The 18,050-nt window shown below is 39.8% G+C and overlaps 2 protein-coding genes and 1 non-coding gene across 14 annotated transcripts in view; 2 read left to right on the top strand and 1 right to left on the bottom strand.

The window, feature by feature from the left end:
• N4BP2L1 (NEDD4 binding protein 2 like 1) overlaps positions 1-18,050 on the top strand; it is a 35,355-nt gene that overhangs the window by 1,408 nt on the left and 15,897 nt on the right. For 4 of the 8 annotated variants that reach the window (XM_019936769.3, XM_019936768.3, XM_019936770.3 and 1 more), the window contains exons 2-3: positions 16,752-16,879; positions 17,189-17,277. In XM_019936769.3, the coding sequence (XP_019792328.1) occupies positions 16,752-16,879; positions 17,189-17,277 (217 nt within the window). Of the gene's footprint in view, positions 1-753; positions 4,763-16,751; positions 16,880-17,188; positions 17,278-18,050 lie in introns of those variants that run through there. The other 4 variants (XM_033843581.2, XM_033843580.2, XM_033843579.2 and 1 more) reach the window with 2 other exon arrangements.
• LOC117308910 (small nucleolar RNA SNORA16B/SNORA16A family) lies at positions 8,471-8,602 on the top strand. The gene has a single exon (XR_004523159.1). It is a non-coding gene; the product is annotated as a small nucleolar RNA SNORA16B/SNORA16A family (small nucleolar RNA).
• BRCA2 (BRCA2 DNA repair associated) overlaps positions 14,051-18,050 on the bottom strand; it is a 63,748-nt gene continuing 59,748 nt past the window's right edge. For all 5 annotated transcript variants that reach the window (XM_033843574.2, XM_033843571.2, XM_073795023.1 and 2 more), the window contains one exon: positions 14,051-17,698. The gene's annotated coding sequence lies outside the window, so the exon portion shown is untranslated. The remainder of the gene's footprint in view (positions 17,699-18,050) is intronic.

The following is an 18,050-nucleotide window of genomic DNA, read 5'->3' as shown; positions in this document are numbered from 1 at the left end:
GGGACTGGCCATAGAACTGTGGAACCAATGAAGAAGAATCAAGGTCGTAGCACACATTGAGAAGCGGATTTGAATGGTACACAAAGACCGTGGGAGGAGGGTCTGGGTTCTTTAGGGTCAGGGAACTGTGACAGCCCTGGTGTTGTGCTGCCAGTTTTAGTTAGGATTCCTGGTTGATTTGTGGAGTAGAAGCCTTTAGCAAAACAATATTGGTACATTTTCACAGATTCAAGAGATGGGCGACTTCCAAAGGGCCATTGGTACCCTTTTCTAAGAAACACGCACATTTCAATAGGCCTTCTCTCTGGCTGGGTAGAGAATGGGGGAGCCTGCCTAGAACCCAGCAGAACTTGGTTATTTTATGATACAGTCATGGTGGGTACATCTGTTATCTGTTACATCTGTTACCATCTTCTGAAATCAAATCCCGATCAGTTTTACTTCGGCTTTGCTGGTCTGTGGCCTATCACACACTGTCCGAGAAGGCAGTAAACATCTTTGGCCAGATTTTGTTTATAATTAAAGAAGGGAAGTAATATGGTGAGTGGAAGGTGCACAGAATTGAACAGCAGAAGCCGTGAGTTTGGGACCTCACTTTCCTCAACTCTAAAGCGAGTGGATTGGCCTGGGTAGTCTTTAAGGTCCCTTCTGGCTCTAACATTCTACACTTTTAGGATTTTAATTCCTGGTTGACATTTGGCTAAGCGGAGGACACCGGATGAGAGACCAGCTTATTAAAGAACATCTCTCTAGGGACGACTGGTGTGAGCACTTCCCTGGGAGTCTGAAGATTGTGCCTTTAGATTCTCTTCATCACAAAATAGTTGGTGACTTTGGGCAATCACCTGCCTTTAATTCTTTTTACTTTCCTTTACATGTGAATACTGAGAAGGAATTAGATGATTTACTGAAGATCTTTCTAGCTCTTAATTTCTAGTTGTCAGACTTAAAAATGTTTTATTAATAATGGCTAGGTAGGGAGCTCTGACCTTTGAGTCAATCTATGGCTTCTTTTTTTTTCTTTCTTTGCCTGTGCCCCACGGCTTGTGGGATCTTAGTTCCCCAACCAGGGATTGAACCCGCACCCCCTGCACTGGAAGTGCGGAGTCTTAACCACTGGACTGCCAGGGAGGTCCAAGCTCTGCCACTGACTCGATATGATCTCAACTCCTCTGCACCTCAGTTTCCTTCCCTTTTAAATAGGGCTATCTGCTCTGTCTACTTCAGAGGACTCTTGTGAGGATTAAATGTGTATGAGAGAACTTGTTAAACTTTAAAGTGCTGTATAAATTTTAAGAGGCATTAGTTACTGCCGAAGATGTTGATCAGCAGAGATAATCTTCAAGGTGTTCTTAGGGAGAAGTCTGGCTCTGAAGTGAAGGAGGCAGCTGGGAGTTGACATTGTGAGTTCTCTTGATAGGCTGGGCATTGGCAGTTCTGAGAGCACAGGACTTTGGCCCTGCTTTGGGGTGTGTTGTGCATTTACATGGAAAACAGGAAAGTAGGCAAGGATACAGTCCACAGCTCAGCGAGGAGAGAGGTCTGCAGGGAGGATGCAAGGTGTAGTGGGTGTGACAGGCCATGTCCTTCAAGGAGCTGCCTTCCCCACTTTTTTGTTGGGGGGTCAGGTTGGGGAGAGAAGAAGAATGGCAAATTATTAAAAAAAATACATGTGTAAGAAAATAGTAAAACTGTAAGCCTATCTTATGTATTTTTGGATTCTGGGAAATTCATATTTTCATTATTCTATGTATTTTCCAAATTTTCCATAATGGACATGTATTTCTTGGATCAGAAAAATAAAACTTTTTTTTCTATAAAATTTGGAAATCGTTTTTACAAATGCGGGTTCAACTTTTTTCTGCTTAACTTTTGTTTCTCATTTGATTAAAGAATTAAAAATGTTTTTGAAATTAGAATATGTCTGGTCTTCCAAATCAATGTTATATTTCTATGCTTTTCACCTATATGTTTTCAGTTTGCAGGGACTGGAATGTGGAAACCATCTATTTAAATTCTTTGGACAGGTTAAAAAAAAGCAGTTAGAGTTGTATCTAGTTTAGAATTTTTAAGTACATCAGAGTACTAAAAATTTAGCTTGTCCCTTATATGTGTTTTGTCACCTCTGTTTCATTTAAAAAGCGTTTCAAAAATAGGTTCTTACCATTGACCTGTAAGTCCTGCTTCCAGGAATTCATCCTAAGACAATAACTGGACAAGTGCATGAGGATAGAGGGATGTTCAACAGAGTTTTTGATGTGATAGAAAAAAATATGAAAAAGAAAAAAATGTGAGCCAACTTAAGTGTACAAAAATAGAGGATTGGCTTATAAGTCATGAGTCATTAGTGAGAACATAGATGTACAATTGACTACAAATAAATACACAAAAATCCCATTTTCTGTTCAAAGAAATGTGTAAGAAGATATTGTTCATAGTGTTAACGCAAGTTAGTGTGCCGGACGCACAGTGAGGCCAAACAAACTTAACGTTGGAGTTTGGAACAGAGGAAGGTTTATTGGAAGCCCATGCAAAAAGAGGTGGCTCATGCCCTAAAAAGTCCTGAGCTTCCAGAAGGGCTTCTGCAATGCACTTTTAAAAGCCAGGTGGAGGGGGCGGGTCGCAGGGTTTGTGATCAGCTTGTGCACGGTTCTCTGATTGGCTGATGGTGAGGTAGCAGGGTGGTATCACAGGGAGGCCTGGAGCTGTGTGTTTATGGTCATCAAGTAGTTAACGTCTTGCATTTGTTGGAGAGGGGAGTTTTTTACATCTGCAAGACAACTCAGGAAATGTGCGTCAAATACTATTATCTAGATAGTTCAGAGAGGAGCCAAAGCAGAGGATATGGGGGAAGGCCTGTCCCAGGAATGCCTCCATGGGGTCCTGCTAGGTTACAATAGTTGTTGATTTTTAGGCAGTGGGATGGAATATAGACTTTTGCCCCTGAGTTATTTTCTCATTTTTTCTACAACAAATACATATTACTTGTTAACTTTTTAAAGGTGAAAATAACTTTTTAAGTTAGCTGCAAATAGTTTTATTCAGTAACTTGGCTCGGTAGACCTAGGTTGTGTGATGAAGCATTTATTAAATAACCAAGTAAATATGTCATTTTCTATATAAAAAGGCTTTCCTAGGTTTATTCTTGATTGGACATACTAGAAAGCTTTTTTAATCTGTAAGGAGACTGATTTTAATTATTTGGTGCTATTATTTAATATTTTATTAATTAGCATATGAACTAGCATAGGTCACTTAATTGAACACTTCAGGTTCTTCTTCATTAAAATGAAGCTAATATTCCATTAGTAAGTTTATTGTGAGGATTTAAGGTACTGTGGTCAACAAGGATCCTATGCTTATGAATGTGAAAGCACCGATGAATGTGTGGGCCATATAAATACCAACTATTGTTAATTTTTCACTAGTCAACAATAGTAGTATTTACTGAGTACTTATAAGACTGTTAGCACTTGCTTAGTAAGGTATATACAAAATAAGATTAAGAGAAGGAGCCTACACAAGACCAACAAATGGAAGACAATAACCAGTACACTGCTGTGGGTAAGTAAAGTCTCATGGGGAATAGCCTGTTCTTTGCTGGTGGTGTTCAAGGCCAGGGGAGTCACTGAGCATGGTTAGGAAGATAGGATAATTAGGGAAGAGCTAGTCTCCTCCATGTGGAGATGATTCTTGACCTGGCCTTGAAGACCAGGAGGATGTGACTGCACAAAGGAAGAGGATTACTATCATGAATAAGGAGATGGAGATGGGAAAGAGCTGGATGTTCTAGGCTCATGAGGAGCATGGTTTTACTGCAGTGGGTTGTTTATATTAGTGAGTGTGTTGGTTAGGTAAACCCAGGGCCAGATCATGGAGAACGTTAAAATCTGGATAAAGGAGTACAGGGTTGAGAGAAGAAACGGGATTCCTGTCCTAAGACCCTTTCACTCTCAGCACGTGATCCAGAACTATTTCTTTTTCCACAGCTGAACTGATAAACTCACTTGGATCTGCACTTGTTCTGTCCTCCAACTTCAGTGAAAACATCTGTGGACGTCTGTTTACCTCTGTGCTTTCTTCTGTGCGTGTGTGGACATTTTAACTGCTTTTAAGTGTCCAATTAACTGGTATTAATTACATGATGTGCAACCATCTCCACTACCTTTTTTAAAAAAATTTTATCACCACAAACAGAAACTCTGTACCCATTAAGCAATAACTGCTCATCCTCCCGCCCTCGCCTCAGCCCCTGGTAACCTCTGATCTACTTTCTGTCTCCATGTATTTGCCTACTCTAGATACCTCATGTAAGTGGAATCATACAGTATTTGTCCTTTCGTGTCTGGCTTATTTCACTTAGCTTAATGTTTTCAGGCTTCATCCATGTTGTAGCATATGTCAGAACCTCATTACTTCGTGGCTGAATAGCATTCCCTTGCATGGATATACCACTAAATTGTCCTTTTGAAATGAAATGAAATGGCAATAGTATAGTCTTTTTTTTTTCTTAATGACGTTATTTGAAAAATTAAAAGTTATCAACCTTATGTCAGTCCCCGGAATGTTTTTGAATCTTTACATATCAATCAAAGCAAAGTCTGGGGACCACACTCTAGGACATATGTCCTTTGCAATGTGCTAGTTTGTTTTGGCACCATCAAAAACGGTTTGTAACATGGATTCGGTAGGTTCAAAGGATGTTCACTGACAGCTGTCTTTTCTCCTCATTTTTATCTCTGGACAACATGGAATTTTCCATCAAAAGAAATACCTTTTCATTATTTCTTGGCATTAGAGCTTTCCAAAGAGGTGAAAGGATGCTTTCCTGATGTGCTGCAATGATGGGACAGAGATGGGGACAAAGGTATACTTTACAAACAAACACAATTTTTTAAAAAATATGGGAAACAGTGAGAAGAGGGGATTAGTTAACCAAGTAGTGAGTAATTAGACCCCAAAGTGTACTCACTCCACAGTGCACTAAGCCAGCAGGCCTGGACCATGGTGTTTTTAATTATGAGCATAGGGCTCTCATAAATAAAAGCAAGGTCAAAATAGGAAGTTGGCAGTATTCCAAGTCTGTGTGTATGAAAATAGAGTATCAGGCAGGTGACGTCTCAGAGTTTTAGCCACTTAGGTCTACTTGGAGAAGGTACTTTTTATATTTTTAGTAATTTTCCTAAGATGGGTCCTGAATCTCTTCTCCCCATCGCTGAGAATCCTTGCAGTGCCTCTCTTTGGAGGCTGGGATGAATGAGTACTATATGTGCTTCCTATGTTCACAGAGAGTAAGAACACACTCTGCAGTATGTGTTCACAATCACTTACTAGAAAGGTAACACAGGAGAATCCCCACCACCATAGTCCTGGAGCTGTCGGGGTAGTGGAAGAAGACCCTGCTGAATTGGGCAATATAGTGTCGCAGATGTGGTTATGATTAGAGAAGCAGTAGGAATAGAGGAAGAAATGAAAGGGGAGGAATGTTTTCATAGGAAAATCTCAGGAAATGAACAAGAAGTTCCCACAGTGTTCATCTAGTCCAAGCTCAAGACACTAAACTCTGAGAAGTTATATACTTTTAAAAAAAATTTTTATTGAAGTATAGTTGATTTACAATGTTGTGTAATTTCTGTGCAGCAAAGTGACTCAGTTATATATATATACACACACATATATATATATTCTTTTTTTTTTTTTTAATTTATTTATTTATTTTTGGCTGTGTTGGGTCTTTGCTTCTGTGCGAGGGCTTTCTCCAGTTGCGGTGAGTGGGGGCCACTCTTCATCGCGGTGCGCAGGCCTCTCACTGTCACGGCCTCTCCCGTTGTGGAGCACAGGCTCCAGACGCGCAGGCTCAGTAGTTGTGGCTCATGGGCTTAGCTGTTCCGCGGCATGTGGGATCTTCCCAGACCAGGGCTCGAACCCGTGTCCCCTGCATTGGCAGGCAGATTCTTAACCACTGCGCCACCAGGGAAGCCCGTATATATATTCTTTTTCAGATTCTTTTCCATTATGGTTTGTCACAGAATATTGAATATGGTTGCCTGTGCTATACAGTATGACCTTTTTGTTTATCCATCCTATATATAATAGTTTCCCTCTGCTAATCCTAAACTCCCATTCCTTCCCTCCCCTACCCCCCTCCCCCTTGGCAACCACAAGTCTGTTCTCTATATCTGTGAGTCTTGTTTTGTTTTGTAGATATGTTGATTTGTATTGAATTTTAGATTCCACATATAAGTGATATCACTTGGTATTGGTCTTTCTGACTTACTTTGCTTAGTATGATAATCTCTAGTTGTATTCATATTGCTGCAAATGACATTATTTCAAGAAGTTGTATATCTTGATCAAGTTCATAGCAATGAATTCTCCTTATTTCTAATCAGAGCTTTTTCTTCTGCACCAAAGGAAGAGACTAGTGGGACTAAGGTGGTAAAAGTATAATGAGGTTGGTTTCGATCTACTGTTCATGAAAAAACAGGTAAAGGCCCTATTAAGTGGGCTTAGTTTATTACCTGGATTTCAACTGTCAGGGTAAGGAAGCCACATGTTATTATTTGTCAGTATTGGTGATATGTTTCTTCTAATACAAAAAAAAATAGCGAGAATTGATTTTATTTATTTTTGGCTGCGTTTTGAGTCTCCATTGCTGCACGTGGGCTTTCTCTAGTTGTGGTGAGCTGGGGCTACTTACTCTTCATTGCAGTGCGTGGGTTTCTCATTGCAGTGGCTTCTCTTGTTGCGGAGCACGGGCTCTAGGCACACGGGCTTCAGTAGTTGTGGCACACACGCTCAGTAGTTGTGGCTGGCAGGCTCTAGAGCACAGGCTCAGTAGTTGTGGTGCATGGGCTTAGTTGCTCTGCGGCATGTGGGATCTTCCCAGACCAGGGCTCAAACCCGTGTCCCCTGCGTTGGCAGGCGGATTCTCAACCAGTGCACCACCAGGGAAGCCCCAATTTTCTTTATTAATGTACCATTGAGGGCCATGGGGAGAGATGAAATTTGGATTTCTAAATAAGTATTCATATTTATCCTGACTATGATGTGTTGGGGAGAGATAGCCAACACTGACCTCCCAGGGTTATCTCATGTTTCTTCCTCATTCACTCACATGACAGGATATTTATAACATAACCCAACTTAGTGCCCAGGTTCCTTCTTGGCATTTTGACGAACTCTTCTCTATATAATGGCAACCGTTCTAGGCCCATTCGGACTCTAGAGGAACCCAGTATGAAATTATTATCATTCCAAGTTACCTAAAGATAGCTAGGTTCTATGAGATTAAGGAAATAGTACGATAAGAGGAAAACTAGTCTCACGTCTGATTGTTCCTTCATAATGCTCTCCGTCGCATTGCAGGCATGGCTTGGGGAGAAGGCTATCTGTTTTGATCAAGGTAAGAGCCTGGGAAAGGGTATGGCAGTAATGGAGACAAAAGAAAGCCCACATTTACTGAGTATTGACTGTATGCAGGCACTATATATGCTAGCTTACTGGATCTTTACAATAATCCTAACATGGAGTGTTTTTATGTTACAGATGAGGACGTTAGGATCAGAGAATCATGCATTTGATTCTGAGATTCAGGATTTCATAATGCACAAAGTGGTCTTACCAGCGATGTTCATGGACAAAAACACCTACATCCACTTTTGACGATTAAGGAGTCCTGTTGAAGTATTGTATAACTAGAATATTTCAGTGTTCTTTACCCATACTTTTTAAGGTTATGATGAAGAAAAGGGTCTGAAAGGGACCTTCTCTGCCATCCAGAAAGGCCCTCTGGATGGTAGCACCTCTCCAACCTTCTTTGCCCCTTACTTTGACTTTCTTTTCTTTCTTGAACTTAGCACCACTTGGCATATACATACCTGTTTATTATCTATTTCTTTTATGAGAAGGTGAGCTTCATGAGATGTGATGCAAGCTCCATGAGATCAGGGGCTTTATTCTGTTCAGTCCCTAAAAGAAGGCCTGGCACATAGTAGGTCTAAATATTTGATGGATGTGTTAATTCCAGAAACTTCCTAAGAGTTGGTAGCTCAGAATCAGCATGGGTCTTGAGTAAACAACAAAACCAAAAAGGAGATTATTCTGTTGAGAATAGACAAGAGGGGGAAAAATAAAGAAAAAGAAGAAAAACCTTTAATTCCGTTCATAAGAAACCCATTCCTGTGTTTTACATGTGAAAATGTTTCATGTGCCATCTCCTTCACCCAATATTTATCCTAAAGAGAGATTTAAAAATAAGTAGTGGGCTTCCCTGGTGGCGCAGTGGTTGGGAGTCCGCCTGCCGATACAGGGGACACGGGTTCAAGCCCCGGTCCGGGAAGATCCCACATGCCGCGGAGTGGCTGGGCCCGTGAGCCATGGCCGCTGAGCCTGCGCATCCGGAGCCTGTGCTCCTCAACGGGAGAGGCCACAACAGTGAGAGGCCTGCGTACCGCAAAAAAAAAAAAAAAAAAAGTATCAAAGATACAGCTGTTTTCCCATTTAAACAGCAGTCAAAAAAGAGCCCAGAGTGACAGTTTTCCTGTCTGGCCACTGTTCTGTTGTCTGTAACTGCTTTATGACATTTTGGGAAAACACAGCTAAAAACAAGTTAGTGCTGAGGTGGGTGTGCTTCTGATTCCTTCTCCTCTTAAGAGCATGGCTGAGTTGAAAACATAAAACATAGCCTGTGGCATTGCTGGATTCTCTGGAAGGGTGCTGTTCCGCATTCAAGATACTGAAAGGAATTTCTCCTAGAAACTGCAGTGGAGCCACACTGGCACATGAGGGCTAACTGTTAGTCTGGTTTTGGATCTCATAAACATGCCCTACTTTGGAGGTGTGAGGAGTGAGGGCAAGAGTGAGCGTAGGACAGCCTGGGAACTCTTCACTGGAGTCCCCTTAGCCACTGTGGCTTGACGGTATCCATGGTGCTGGTGATGGTTGAGCTCCATCTCTCCAAGGGCAGGGCTCAGCCTTGGCATGGTGGTTGGCAGCACCGAGAAGGGCAGGCCACACCGGGCTTCAGGGGAGACTAGCCTGAGATGTTTACAGACATGTCTCCCTCCCCATTCTCCTCAGGTTGTTGGGTCACTGAATCTGTTTCCTGCCTCCCAGCTTAAAGTCCTTGAGAATTCCAGTAACATCTAGAGGGAGTGCTGGAATCTAAGAATTCTCTCTCCCAGTCCTCTTTGGGGGTAAATCTGAAGTTTGGGTAAAATTCTCAACATGTAAAGATGAGTAAATAGAAATTCTCCTCACACAGTTTGGGACCCTATACAAAGTTTACATAATTAAGACAACAGAGCCTAACATTCAAGAACCATTCATACAGTTACCAAATATTTATTATCTCTCATGTACCTGGCATTCTTCTAGATGCTTAGAATAGAACGGTGAACAAAGGAAACAAAAATCCCTGCCTTCATGGAACATATATTCTATCAGAGAGAAAAATTTTTTTCTGAAGGAAAGAAGGAAATTTTAAATAACATCTGCTCTGCTCTGTTCTTTCAAAAAACAAACAAAAAGGATTTAATAGCTATTCCACTTGGAGTATATACCCTCAGGAGACATTGTACATATGCACAAGGAGATTGGCACAGTGATGTTCACGAAAAGTTGTTCATGATAGAGAAAATTGCAAACAACCTCAATGTCACTAGAGAAAAGGATAAATGTGGTTTGTTTATCTTATAGCACTCAATCACAGTGGTTTAGTGTATAGCTCTGAGGCCAGAAGCCTGGGTTTTAATCCAGCTGTACCACTCTCTGGTCTTTTTTTTTCCGCCAGCTTTATTGAGGTGTAATTAACACATTGTGTAAGTTTAAGGTGTACAATATGTTGATTTGATACATTTCTTTATTGAAAAGTGGTTACTACCGGACATACCTGGTGGCGCAGTGGTTAAGAATCCACCTGCCAATACAGGGGACACAGGTTCGAGCCCTGGTCTGGGAAGATCCCACGTGCCGCAGAGCAACTAAGCCCGTGCACCGCAGCTACTGAGCCTGCACTCTAGAGCCCGCGAGGCACAACTATGGAAGCCCGTGCACCTAGAGCCCGTGCTCCGCAACAAGAGAAGCCACCGCAATGAAGAGTAGCCCCCGTTCGCAGCAACTAGAGAAAGCCTGCACACAGCAACGAAGACCCAACACAGCCAAAAATAAATGAATAAATTAATTTTTTTTAAAAAAGAAAAATGGTTACCACTGTTGTTAGCCAATGCCTCCATTGTGCCACATAATTACCATTCTTTTTTTGTGATGAGAATATTTAAGATCTACTCTTTCAGCTACTTTCAAGTGTATAATAACAGTATTAACTATAACCACCATGCTGTGCATTAGATCCCCAGAATTTTTTTTTTTTTTTTTTTTTTGCGGTATGCGGGCCTCTCACTGTTGTGGCCTCTCCCGTTGTGGAGCACAGGTTCCGGACACGCAGGCTCGGCGGCCATGGCTCACGGGCCCAGCCGCTCCGCGGCATGTGGGATCCTCCCAGACCCGGGCATGAACCCGTGTCCCCTGCATCGGCAGGCGGACTCTCAACCACTGCGCCACCAGGGAAGCTCCCGATCCCCAGAATTTATTCATCTGATAATTGGAAGTTTGTACTCTTTGAGCAACATTTCCCCATTTCCCACACCTTCAGCCCCTGGTAACCACCACTATACTCTCTTTCTATGAGTTCAACTTTTTTAGATTCCACATATAAGTGAGATCATACAGTATTTATCTTTCTCTGATTTATTTCACAACATAATGCCATTAAGGTTCATGCATGTTGTCACAAATGGCAGGATTTCCTTCTTTCTCATGGCAGAATAATATTCCATTGTATATATTTACCACATTTATCCATTTGTCCATTGACAGACACTTAGGTTGTTTTCATATCTTGGCTATTGTGAATAATGGTTCAGTGAACATGGGAGTGCAGATAACTCTTCAAGATCCTGTTTTCATTTTCTTTGGGTATATAACTAAAAGTGGGATTACTGGATTTTATGGTAGTTCTATTTTTAATTTTTTGAGAAACCTCCATTCTGTTTTCCACAGTGGCTGCACTAATTTACATTCCTTCTAACTGTGCACAAGGTTTTCCTTTTCTCCACGTCCTCATCAACACTTTTAATCTCTTGTCTTCCTGATGACAGCCATTCTAACAGGTGTGAGGTGACAGCTCATTGTGGTTTTGATTTGCGTTTCCCTGATGGTTAATGATGTTGAGCACCTTTTTACGTACCTGTTTGCCATTTGTATGTCTTCTTTGGAAAAATGTCTATTCAGATCCTCTGCCCATTTTTAAATTGGATTGTTTGGTTTTTGCTAATGAGTTATATGAGTTATTTATATATTTTGGATATTAATCCCTTATCAGATATATGATTTAGAAATATTTTCTTCCTTTTGGTAGATTGCCTTTTTATTTTGTTGATTGTTTCCTTTGCTGTACAGAAGCTTTTCAGTTTGATGTAGTCTTATTAATTTTTGCTTTTATTGCTTTTGCTTTTTGGTGTAATATCCAAAAAATCATTGCCAAGACCAATGTCAAGGAGATTTTCCCCTATGCTTTCTTCTAGGAGTTTTATGGTTCAGGTCTTATGTTTAAGTCTTTACTCCATTTCAAGTTTTTGTGAGCGGTTTAAGATAGGGGTCCATTTCCATTCTGTCTTAACCACTGCCACATACTAAACTAAAATTTTAGACGGACTGGGTAGTAAAATGTAATAGAACATGGATGAATATTTACATAATCTTGGGTTGGGAAAGACTTGTAAATATATTACCAAAGACAGAAAGTAGAAAATAAAAGATGGATACATGTGACTAAGAAAACTTCTAATAACTGAGACTTGTATGTTAGAGTTCATTATAAACAAAATTAAAAAGAAATTGATGTACTTAAGAATTTTACATATTCAAAAAGAAAGCCATAAACCTCCCAATAAGGAGGTTTTATTAGGACATGAAAATGCAGTTCACAAAAGAATATCTCTAAATGACCAGCACGCATAAGAAAAAGTATTTAAACTTGCTGGTAATCAAAGAAGTTGGGGCCAAACTAAATACCTAACCCCACAGAGCATTGGTTAAGTAAATTATGGTACATCCATATGAATAACTATGTCATAATCATTAAAAATAATGGCACAAAGTCATATTTCATGAGGTAGGAAATAATTGCTGTGGAAATAAGTTTGGTGAAAATAAGTTGGTATTCTCTACATTATGTTTCTGTTTTTATATAACAAAATATCAGATGAGAGAAAAAGAAAAAAATTCTGTCCCCTGGAAAAAGGATCAAAATATTAACAATTATTTTTAAGTGGGGGAATATAGGAACCTCTCCTATTTTGCAGTTTTCTCTTTCAAAATATTTTGCCTTGAATATGTATTACTTTGCTAATAAGAAAGGAAAAGTTGTATTTTTAAGGTTGGTGTAGACAAAGACACAGGAACCAGCTTGAAGGGGTACCTGCTGGTCAGATTTGGGGCCATTTGCTCATCATAAAGAATAATGATGGTAAGCATTATCAAAAGGGGACAGGGAAAGAGAGCTCTTCCTTACTAGACAATGCCACCTAGTAAATATAGAAGAAATTACATGGGGTAATCAGTATTTGCAATTCCCAATGTAATAACTGATTTGGCAGTGATCGGCAATGAATGTAAAGATCGTTGAGGGAAAGGTTGTTGGGGAACAGGATGTTACGTGGAGTCTCGTGTTTCACAACCCCCTGCCCACCAGCATTACATAGTATTACAAGGGAAGCAGTGCACCTTTACAGTGGAGAGATCTAGCTGACAGCACCTTTTAGCCAAGTGGTCAAACTTAGCACAATGGTACAAATGGTCATTATGTGCAATCAGAAGTACACAAACATCACCTCTGTACGTTCCTTCTAAAAATGTTTAACCTAGATCTAATTATGAGGAAACAATCATGCAAACCCAGAATGTGGGGCAGTCTCAAGCCAACCGACTAGACTTTTCAAAAAGGGAAACCAAAGAAGGCATGACAGTTCTAGATGAAAAGACACCAAAGAGACATAATAACCAAATGCAGTACTTGAACCTATGAAAGATATTATTGGTACCATGAAGGAAATTTTAAAATAAAAAAATCTATTAACATTAGCTATTATAAATAGCTATAATGTAAAATTACAATGTAAATTAATACACTTATAATTTATTTATAGTATATATTTATAATATTTGGTATAATTTATAATTATAATAAAGTAATGTAAATTAATGTTATTTTTAAGATGTGATATAATTATGTAGGAGAATGTTCTTATTTATAGAAGATACTTGACAAAGCATTTAGGAACAAAGTATCATGATGTCTGCAACTTACTTTTAAACGGTACATCAAAAATACATATGCGAGAGATGTAAAATAAATGAGGCAAAATGTTAACAACTGTAGGTGAAGGGTAAGGAGAGTTCATAGTATTATTCCTTCAACTCATTTCTATAGGTTTGAACCTTTTCTACATATAAAAGGTTGGGGGGGGAAGTTCAGGTGGCAATAAAAAGGAGAGGCCAAGTATGGAATAAATGAGACAAGGGACGTGGCAGCCCAGCAGTGTGGATCTTGTTTAGCTCTTGATTCACACAAACCGATTATAGTAATATGTTTATGAGAAAATCAGGGAAATCTGAACGCTGATGCGGTATTTGCTGAAATGAAGTATGAAGCAGATGGAACAAAACTGGCCATATGATGATAATTGTTAAAGCTGGACGATGGGTACGTGGGGAATGATTATATTATTCTGCCTATTTTTGCATGTTGGAAAATTTCCATAATAAAAAGTTAGGGGTACAACTCAAAATTACATACTAATGTTGGACTTTTGTCAGCGAGTGGGGAGTAACTAATAGATATCTAAATATATTCCCATGGTTCTCTATTATTAAATAAAAGAATGATGTAAGTTGTGAAATCAAGATTAGAGCCTTGAGTTTCTCTTCACAGTAGTGCTTTCAAGTGAATTTGGGGGGAGCTGTGGAGGTGAAAATTATGTGGATGTAATTGTCTTTCTATTTTTTTCCCTTTTATTTTCATTCTCTCAATTTCCCTAATGCATGAGGCTCCTGACCACCATAAAGCAAGCTAGAGCTGGGGCATTATCCTCATCACTTCTGAAGCTGATGGAATGGTATTTATTGCTTCCACTTAAGTTTGAGACTCTCAGGATTGTCTATTTAATCAGTTTTTCATTTAGCTAGGAGAGCTTTTATTGTCTTGCATATTCAAGATGTACCATGACTGCCAGTGCTAATTTAACATTCAGGTGAAGATAAAACAAGTTTTCGAAGGAATGATCATTCAGTAAGATCATGAAGACCGCTTTTTCTTCCTCCCTTGCCCACACATTCCATCCGAGTTGTAAAGGTGAAAAATACTCATATTTTTGCCTTCCTGTTTGTTAGTAGGACCATGTAGGCTACAGTGGAAAACATGAGTAGATACGGCTATGTCTATGAAAAGAAAAACTCAACTCTGAAGATGGCAAAACAAAACCTATAAGTGGCAGACTTAATAGGAAAACAAATGAAACCAGATTTAGAAGGGATATCAAAAAAAAAAAAGTCCTGGAACTAATATCCAGAGTTGCTTAACATAGTACACAAAAGATAAGGAAAATAAGTTACACAGTATTATTTAAACTCTGAATGAAGCTTTCATGATTTAGACTAGATAATATTTATGAAAATAATTTAAAAACTGTAAAGCATTTACAAATATAAAATACACACACCTGAAAATGCAGTTAGTGTTGCCCTTAGATTTTCTTCTAAGGTGTCTTTATAATAATTGTTCTCATGGAGGTAAAGTTTGGATCTATGATTTGGGCTTTTCAGTTTGAGTGTCTTTAAAATCAAAAAGACATTTACAAGGAAACTATGCGAATTTGTTTCATCAGATCTTTATACTTTTCTTTCATGTCAGTTTCTGTATCTGTGGTAGATTTAAAATGGCCACATTTTCTTCACCACCTCTCCCATTATGTACACACTCCAATGTACTTTACTATGATGCCATGTAAACAGTCTTAGTTGGAAAATTTGACTTCATTTGTTTTCATTATCAATAAAATAACATACCTCACATTTGTAAAGTGCCTTACCTCTTGGAAAATGTTTTCCCATACCTAATCTCATTTGAGCCTTACTAGAAGCTCTGTTTAATAGGTAGTGATTATTATACAAGTTTTCAGTCAGGAAAACAGAAGCTTAGAGAGAGAGATCACATGACTGAGTAGTCAAGAATTGAACCCAAGTGTTTCAACCCAAGCGCTTCATTATCTGTGGTTTCAGTGCCTTGCGTTCTTTCCTGATTAAAGAGAATTCTTCTTGATGGGGAAGAACAAACAGTTGAATAGTTCTGTTTTCTCTTTACATTTCCTGCCCTTGTCACCCTCCAACATTTTTTTCCTCCAACTTTTAAATTTCTTTTTATTCTGAGCATGGCCATTTTGTTATGTACTCTATTTGCCTGGTGAATTTGTTTGATGTTAGAATTATGCTGGTGAGTGCTGCAGGGAGAAGAGAAATAAACATACATTCATTGTGTCAGGTGCTGCGCGAGGTGCTTCCTCAAGTTATTAAGTCATCATCCTAACTTAGCGAGATAGGTGACATTATCCACAGTTTTTACAGATGAAGAAAAGAGGCTCAGAGATTTACCCAGTTACCTATCTAGCATAATAGCCATCTTCTCCCCAGAAAAGTCTGAATAAGGATTTCTAGTGGGAACATCTTCTCTGTGAAGTTTTGGTTTTTTGTTTTTGTTTTTGTTTTTGTTTTTTGCGGTACGCGAGCCTCTCACCGCTGTGGCCTCCCCCGTCGCGGAGCACAGGCTCCGGACGCGCAGGCCCAGCAGCCATGGCCCACGGGCCCAACCGCCCCGCGGCACGTGGGATACCCCCGGACCGGGGCACGAACCTGCGTCCCCCGCATCAGCAGGCGGACTCCCAACCACTGCGCCACCAGGGAAGCCCTGTGAAGTTTTTCTTGTGCAGAATTTAATGGGTTTTTTTGCTTTAAAGGGGGAACTCCATGATGGTTTTTCTTTTTTCTGTGATATTTTCATATTTAGAGAGAGTGATAGAGGTTTAGGAAGGCATGGGGAATGTTGGAATCTGCCTCTTTTCTTCTCCTGCTGTGGCTTTAAAATTCGGTTTAGGTCACTGCTAAAATGTTACCTAATAGAGGTAGCACACACATCACATCACTTTAATCTACATTTCATACCTCAGCAAGAACCAATATCTCAGATGGGTCCTTATGGAGAACAGATCTCCAAGGCGAGGGGACCCAGGACAGGTGAGGGGATGCAGGAAGGGGCTGCAGCATGAGGGTGTGGGCAGTGGTGCATCACAGAGGAATGGCAGTAAGGGCTGTGCCCACAAGGAATGACTCTTGTCACACCCGCAGCGTAGCCTCCACAGGTTCATCTGGAGTCACTCCTGGTTGCTGCAAAAGTCAGTGGTGGTGAGCAGCACTTCCTAGTTTCAAGAGCTGGGCACCACCCACAGTCCCGTCAGCCTTCTCCTTCCCCCTACGAAAGAGTGATACCTTCTAGAGAGAACAAGCATCTCATGTTTTTGATATTCAACAACTCAAACCTGGTGGTCTCATAAACTGCTAAATGTTGGAGATGGAAGGAAATGATTTATATTATGAAAATGCATGGTCATAAAATAATCTCTTATTTCCCCACTTTCCAGACAATTGCAACACGACTTTCCCAGGGCCCTGATTTTCAGCACGGATGATTTTTTCTTCAGGGAAGATGGTGCCTATGAATTCAATCCTGACTTCCTGGAGGAAGCTCATGAATGGAACCAGAAAAGAGGTGACAAATTCCTTTCCACACCCCTGGTAAATCCTGTTGTGCACATAGATTGTAGATACTGCAAAATGAAAAAGGTTTATGGAAGGAGCTTAATCTAAAGTTCTGCCATTTTTTCCCCCAAACAGAATGCCAGAGTGTAACCTCCCTAGATTCCAGGAAAAATAAAATTATTGATAGTGGGTTCTGAAATAGGTGGTATTAAAGTTGTATAATGAGCACATCCTGTAATAAAAATAACAAAATATGGAGTACGCTCACCCTTCTCTGATTGTTGCTTGTTGTTCACTGTTATATAACATTGTGTTGCAGCAAGAAAAGCAATGAGGAATGGCATATCCCCCATTATTATTGATAATACCAACCTCCACGCCTGGGAAATGAAGCCCTATGCAGTCATGGTAGGAAGAAGTATCATTGTGAATTTTCAGTTATGGACATTTTGTGAGAAAGTTGAAACATTTGTTCTTTCTTCTTTTTCTGATCTTCCACGATCTCATATTCATTAATAGTTGTTCTCTCAGGGAGCAGGTAAAGAGGTTTTAGTGTTTCTCTGCTGTTCAATGGCTGAAATTTACTGAGATGCTAATACCACCTCAGGGTACATTTTTAAAATAGTCCTTGGTCTGAATTCTTGATAGCATTTCTGTCTTGATTGTTTTCCTAAGGGAAGGCATACATAGGAGCATCTGCTGAAACCTGCCAAGAAATGTTGGACTAGATGATGCCACCAGCAGAGTTGTAGATGATGTTCATAGCACACACTTCTGTCTTTGCCACGCTGGGGACTTCAGTACTATGTAGTGCTGCTGCATGGAAGTTCTAGAGCAATGAAATTTTTAGTTTAAAAACAGATTAACACTGTAACCCTATTAAGATATTAGAATACAAATATAAATACACATATAAAGGTAACAACTCAGCTGCCTACTGTCAGAACAACAGATGAATAAAGCAATATGCACATTTTTCTTTATTTTTGAAATATGTCTGATCTGTTTTAAGACATATTTCATCTTTTGTGCTAATAAGTTTTCATTCCTTACTGAGTGTAGAAAACAGAAAAGATCCAGAAACATACAGGGGCAGGATGAAGACAGCTGAGTATTCTCCCTACTTGGCTAATTGTAAAGTGAATATCTCTATAACTGGGCTCATGGCAGTCTATTTTTAA

Source organism: Tursiops truncatus, chromosome 18 (assembly GCF_011762595.2).
Source record: "Tursiops truncatus isolate mTurTru1 chromosome 18, mTurTru1.mat.Y, whole genome shotgun sequence".
Taxonomy (NCBI): domain Eukaryota; kingdom Metazoa; phylum Chordata; class Mammalia; order Artiodactyla; family Delphinidae; genus Tursiops; species Tursiops truncatus.
The sequence above is the reverse complement of the archived record's forward strand: the minus strand, read 5'-3'. Positions and strand labels throughout refer to the sequence as shown.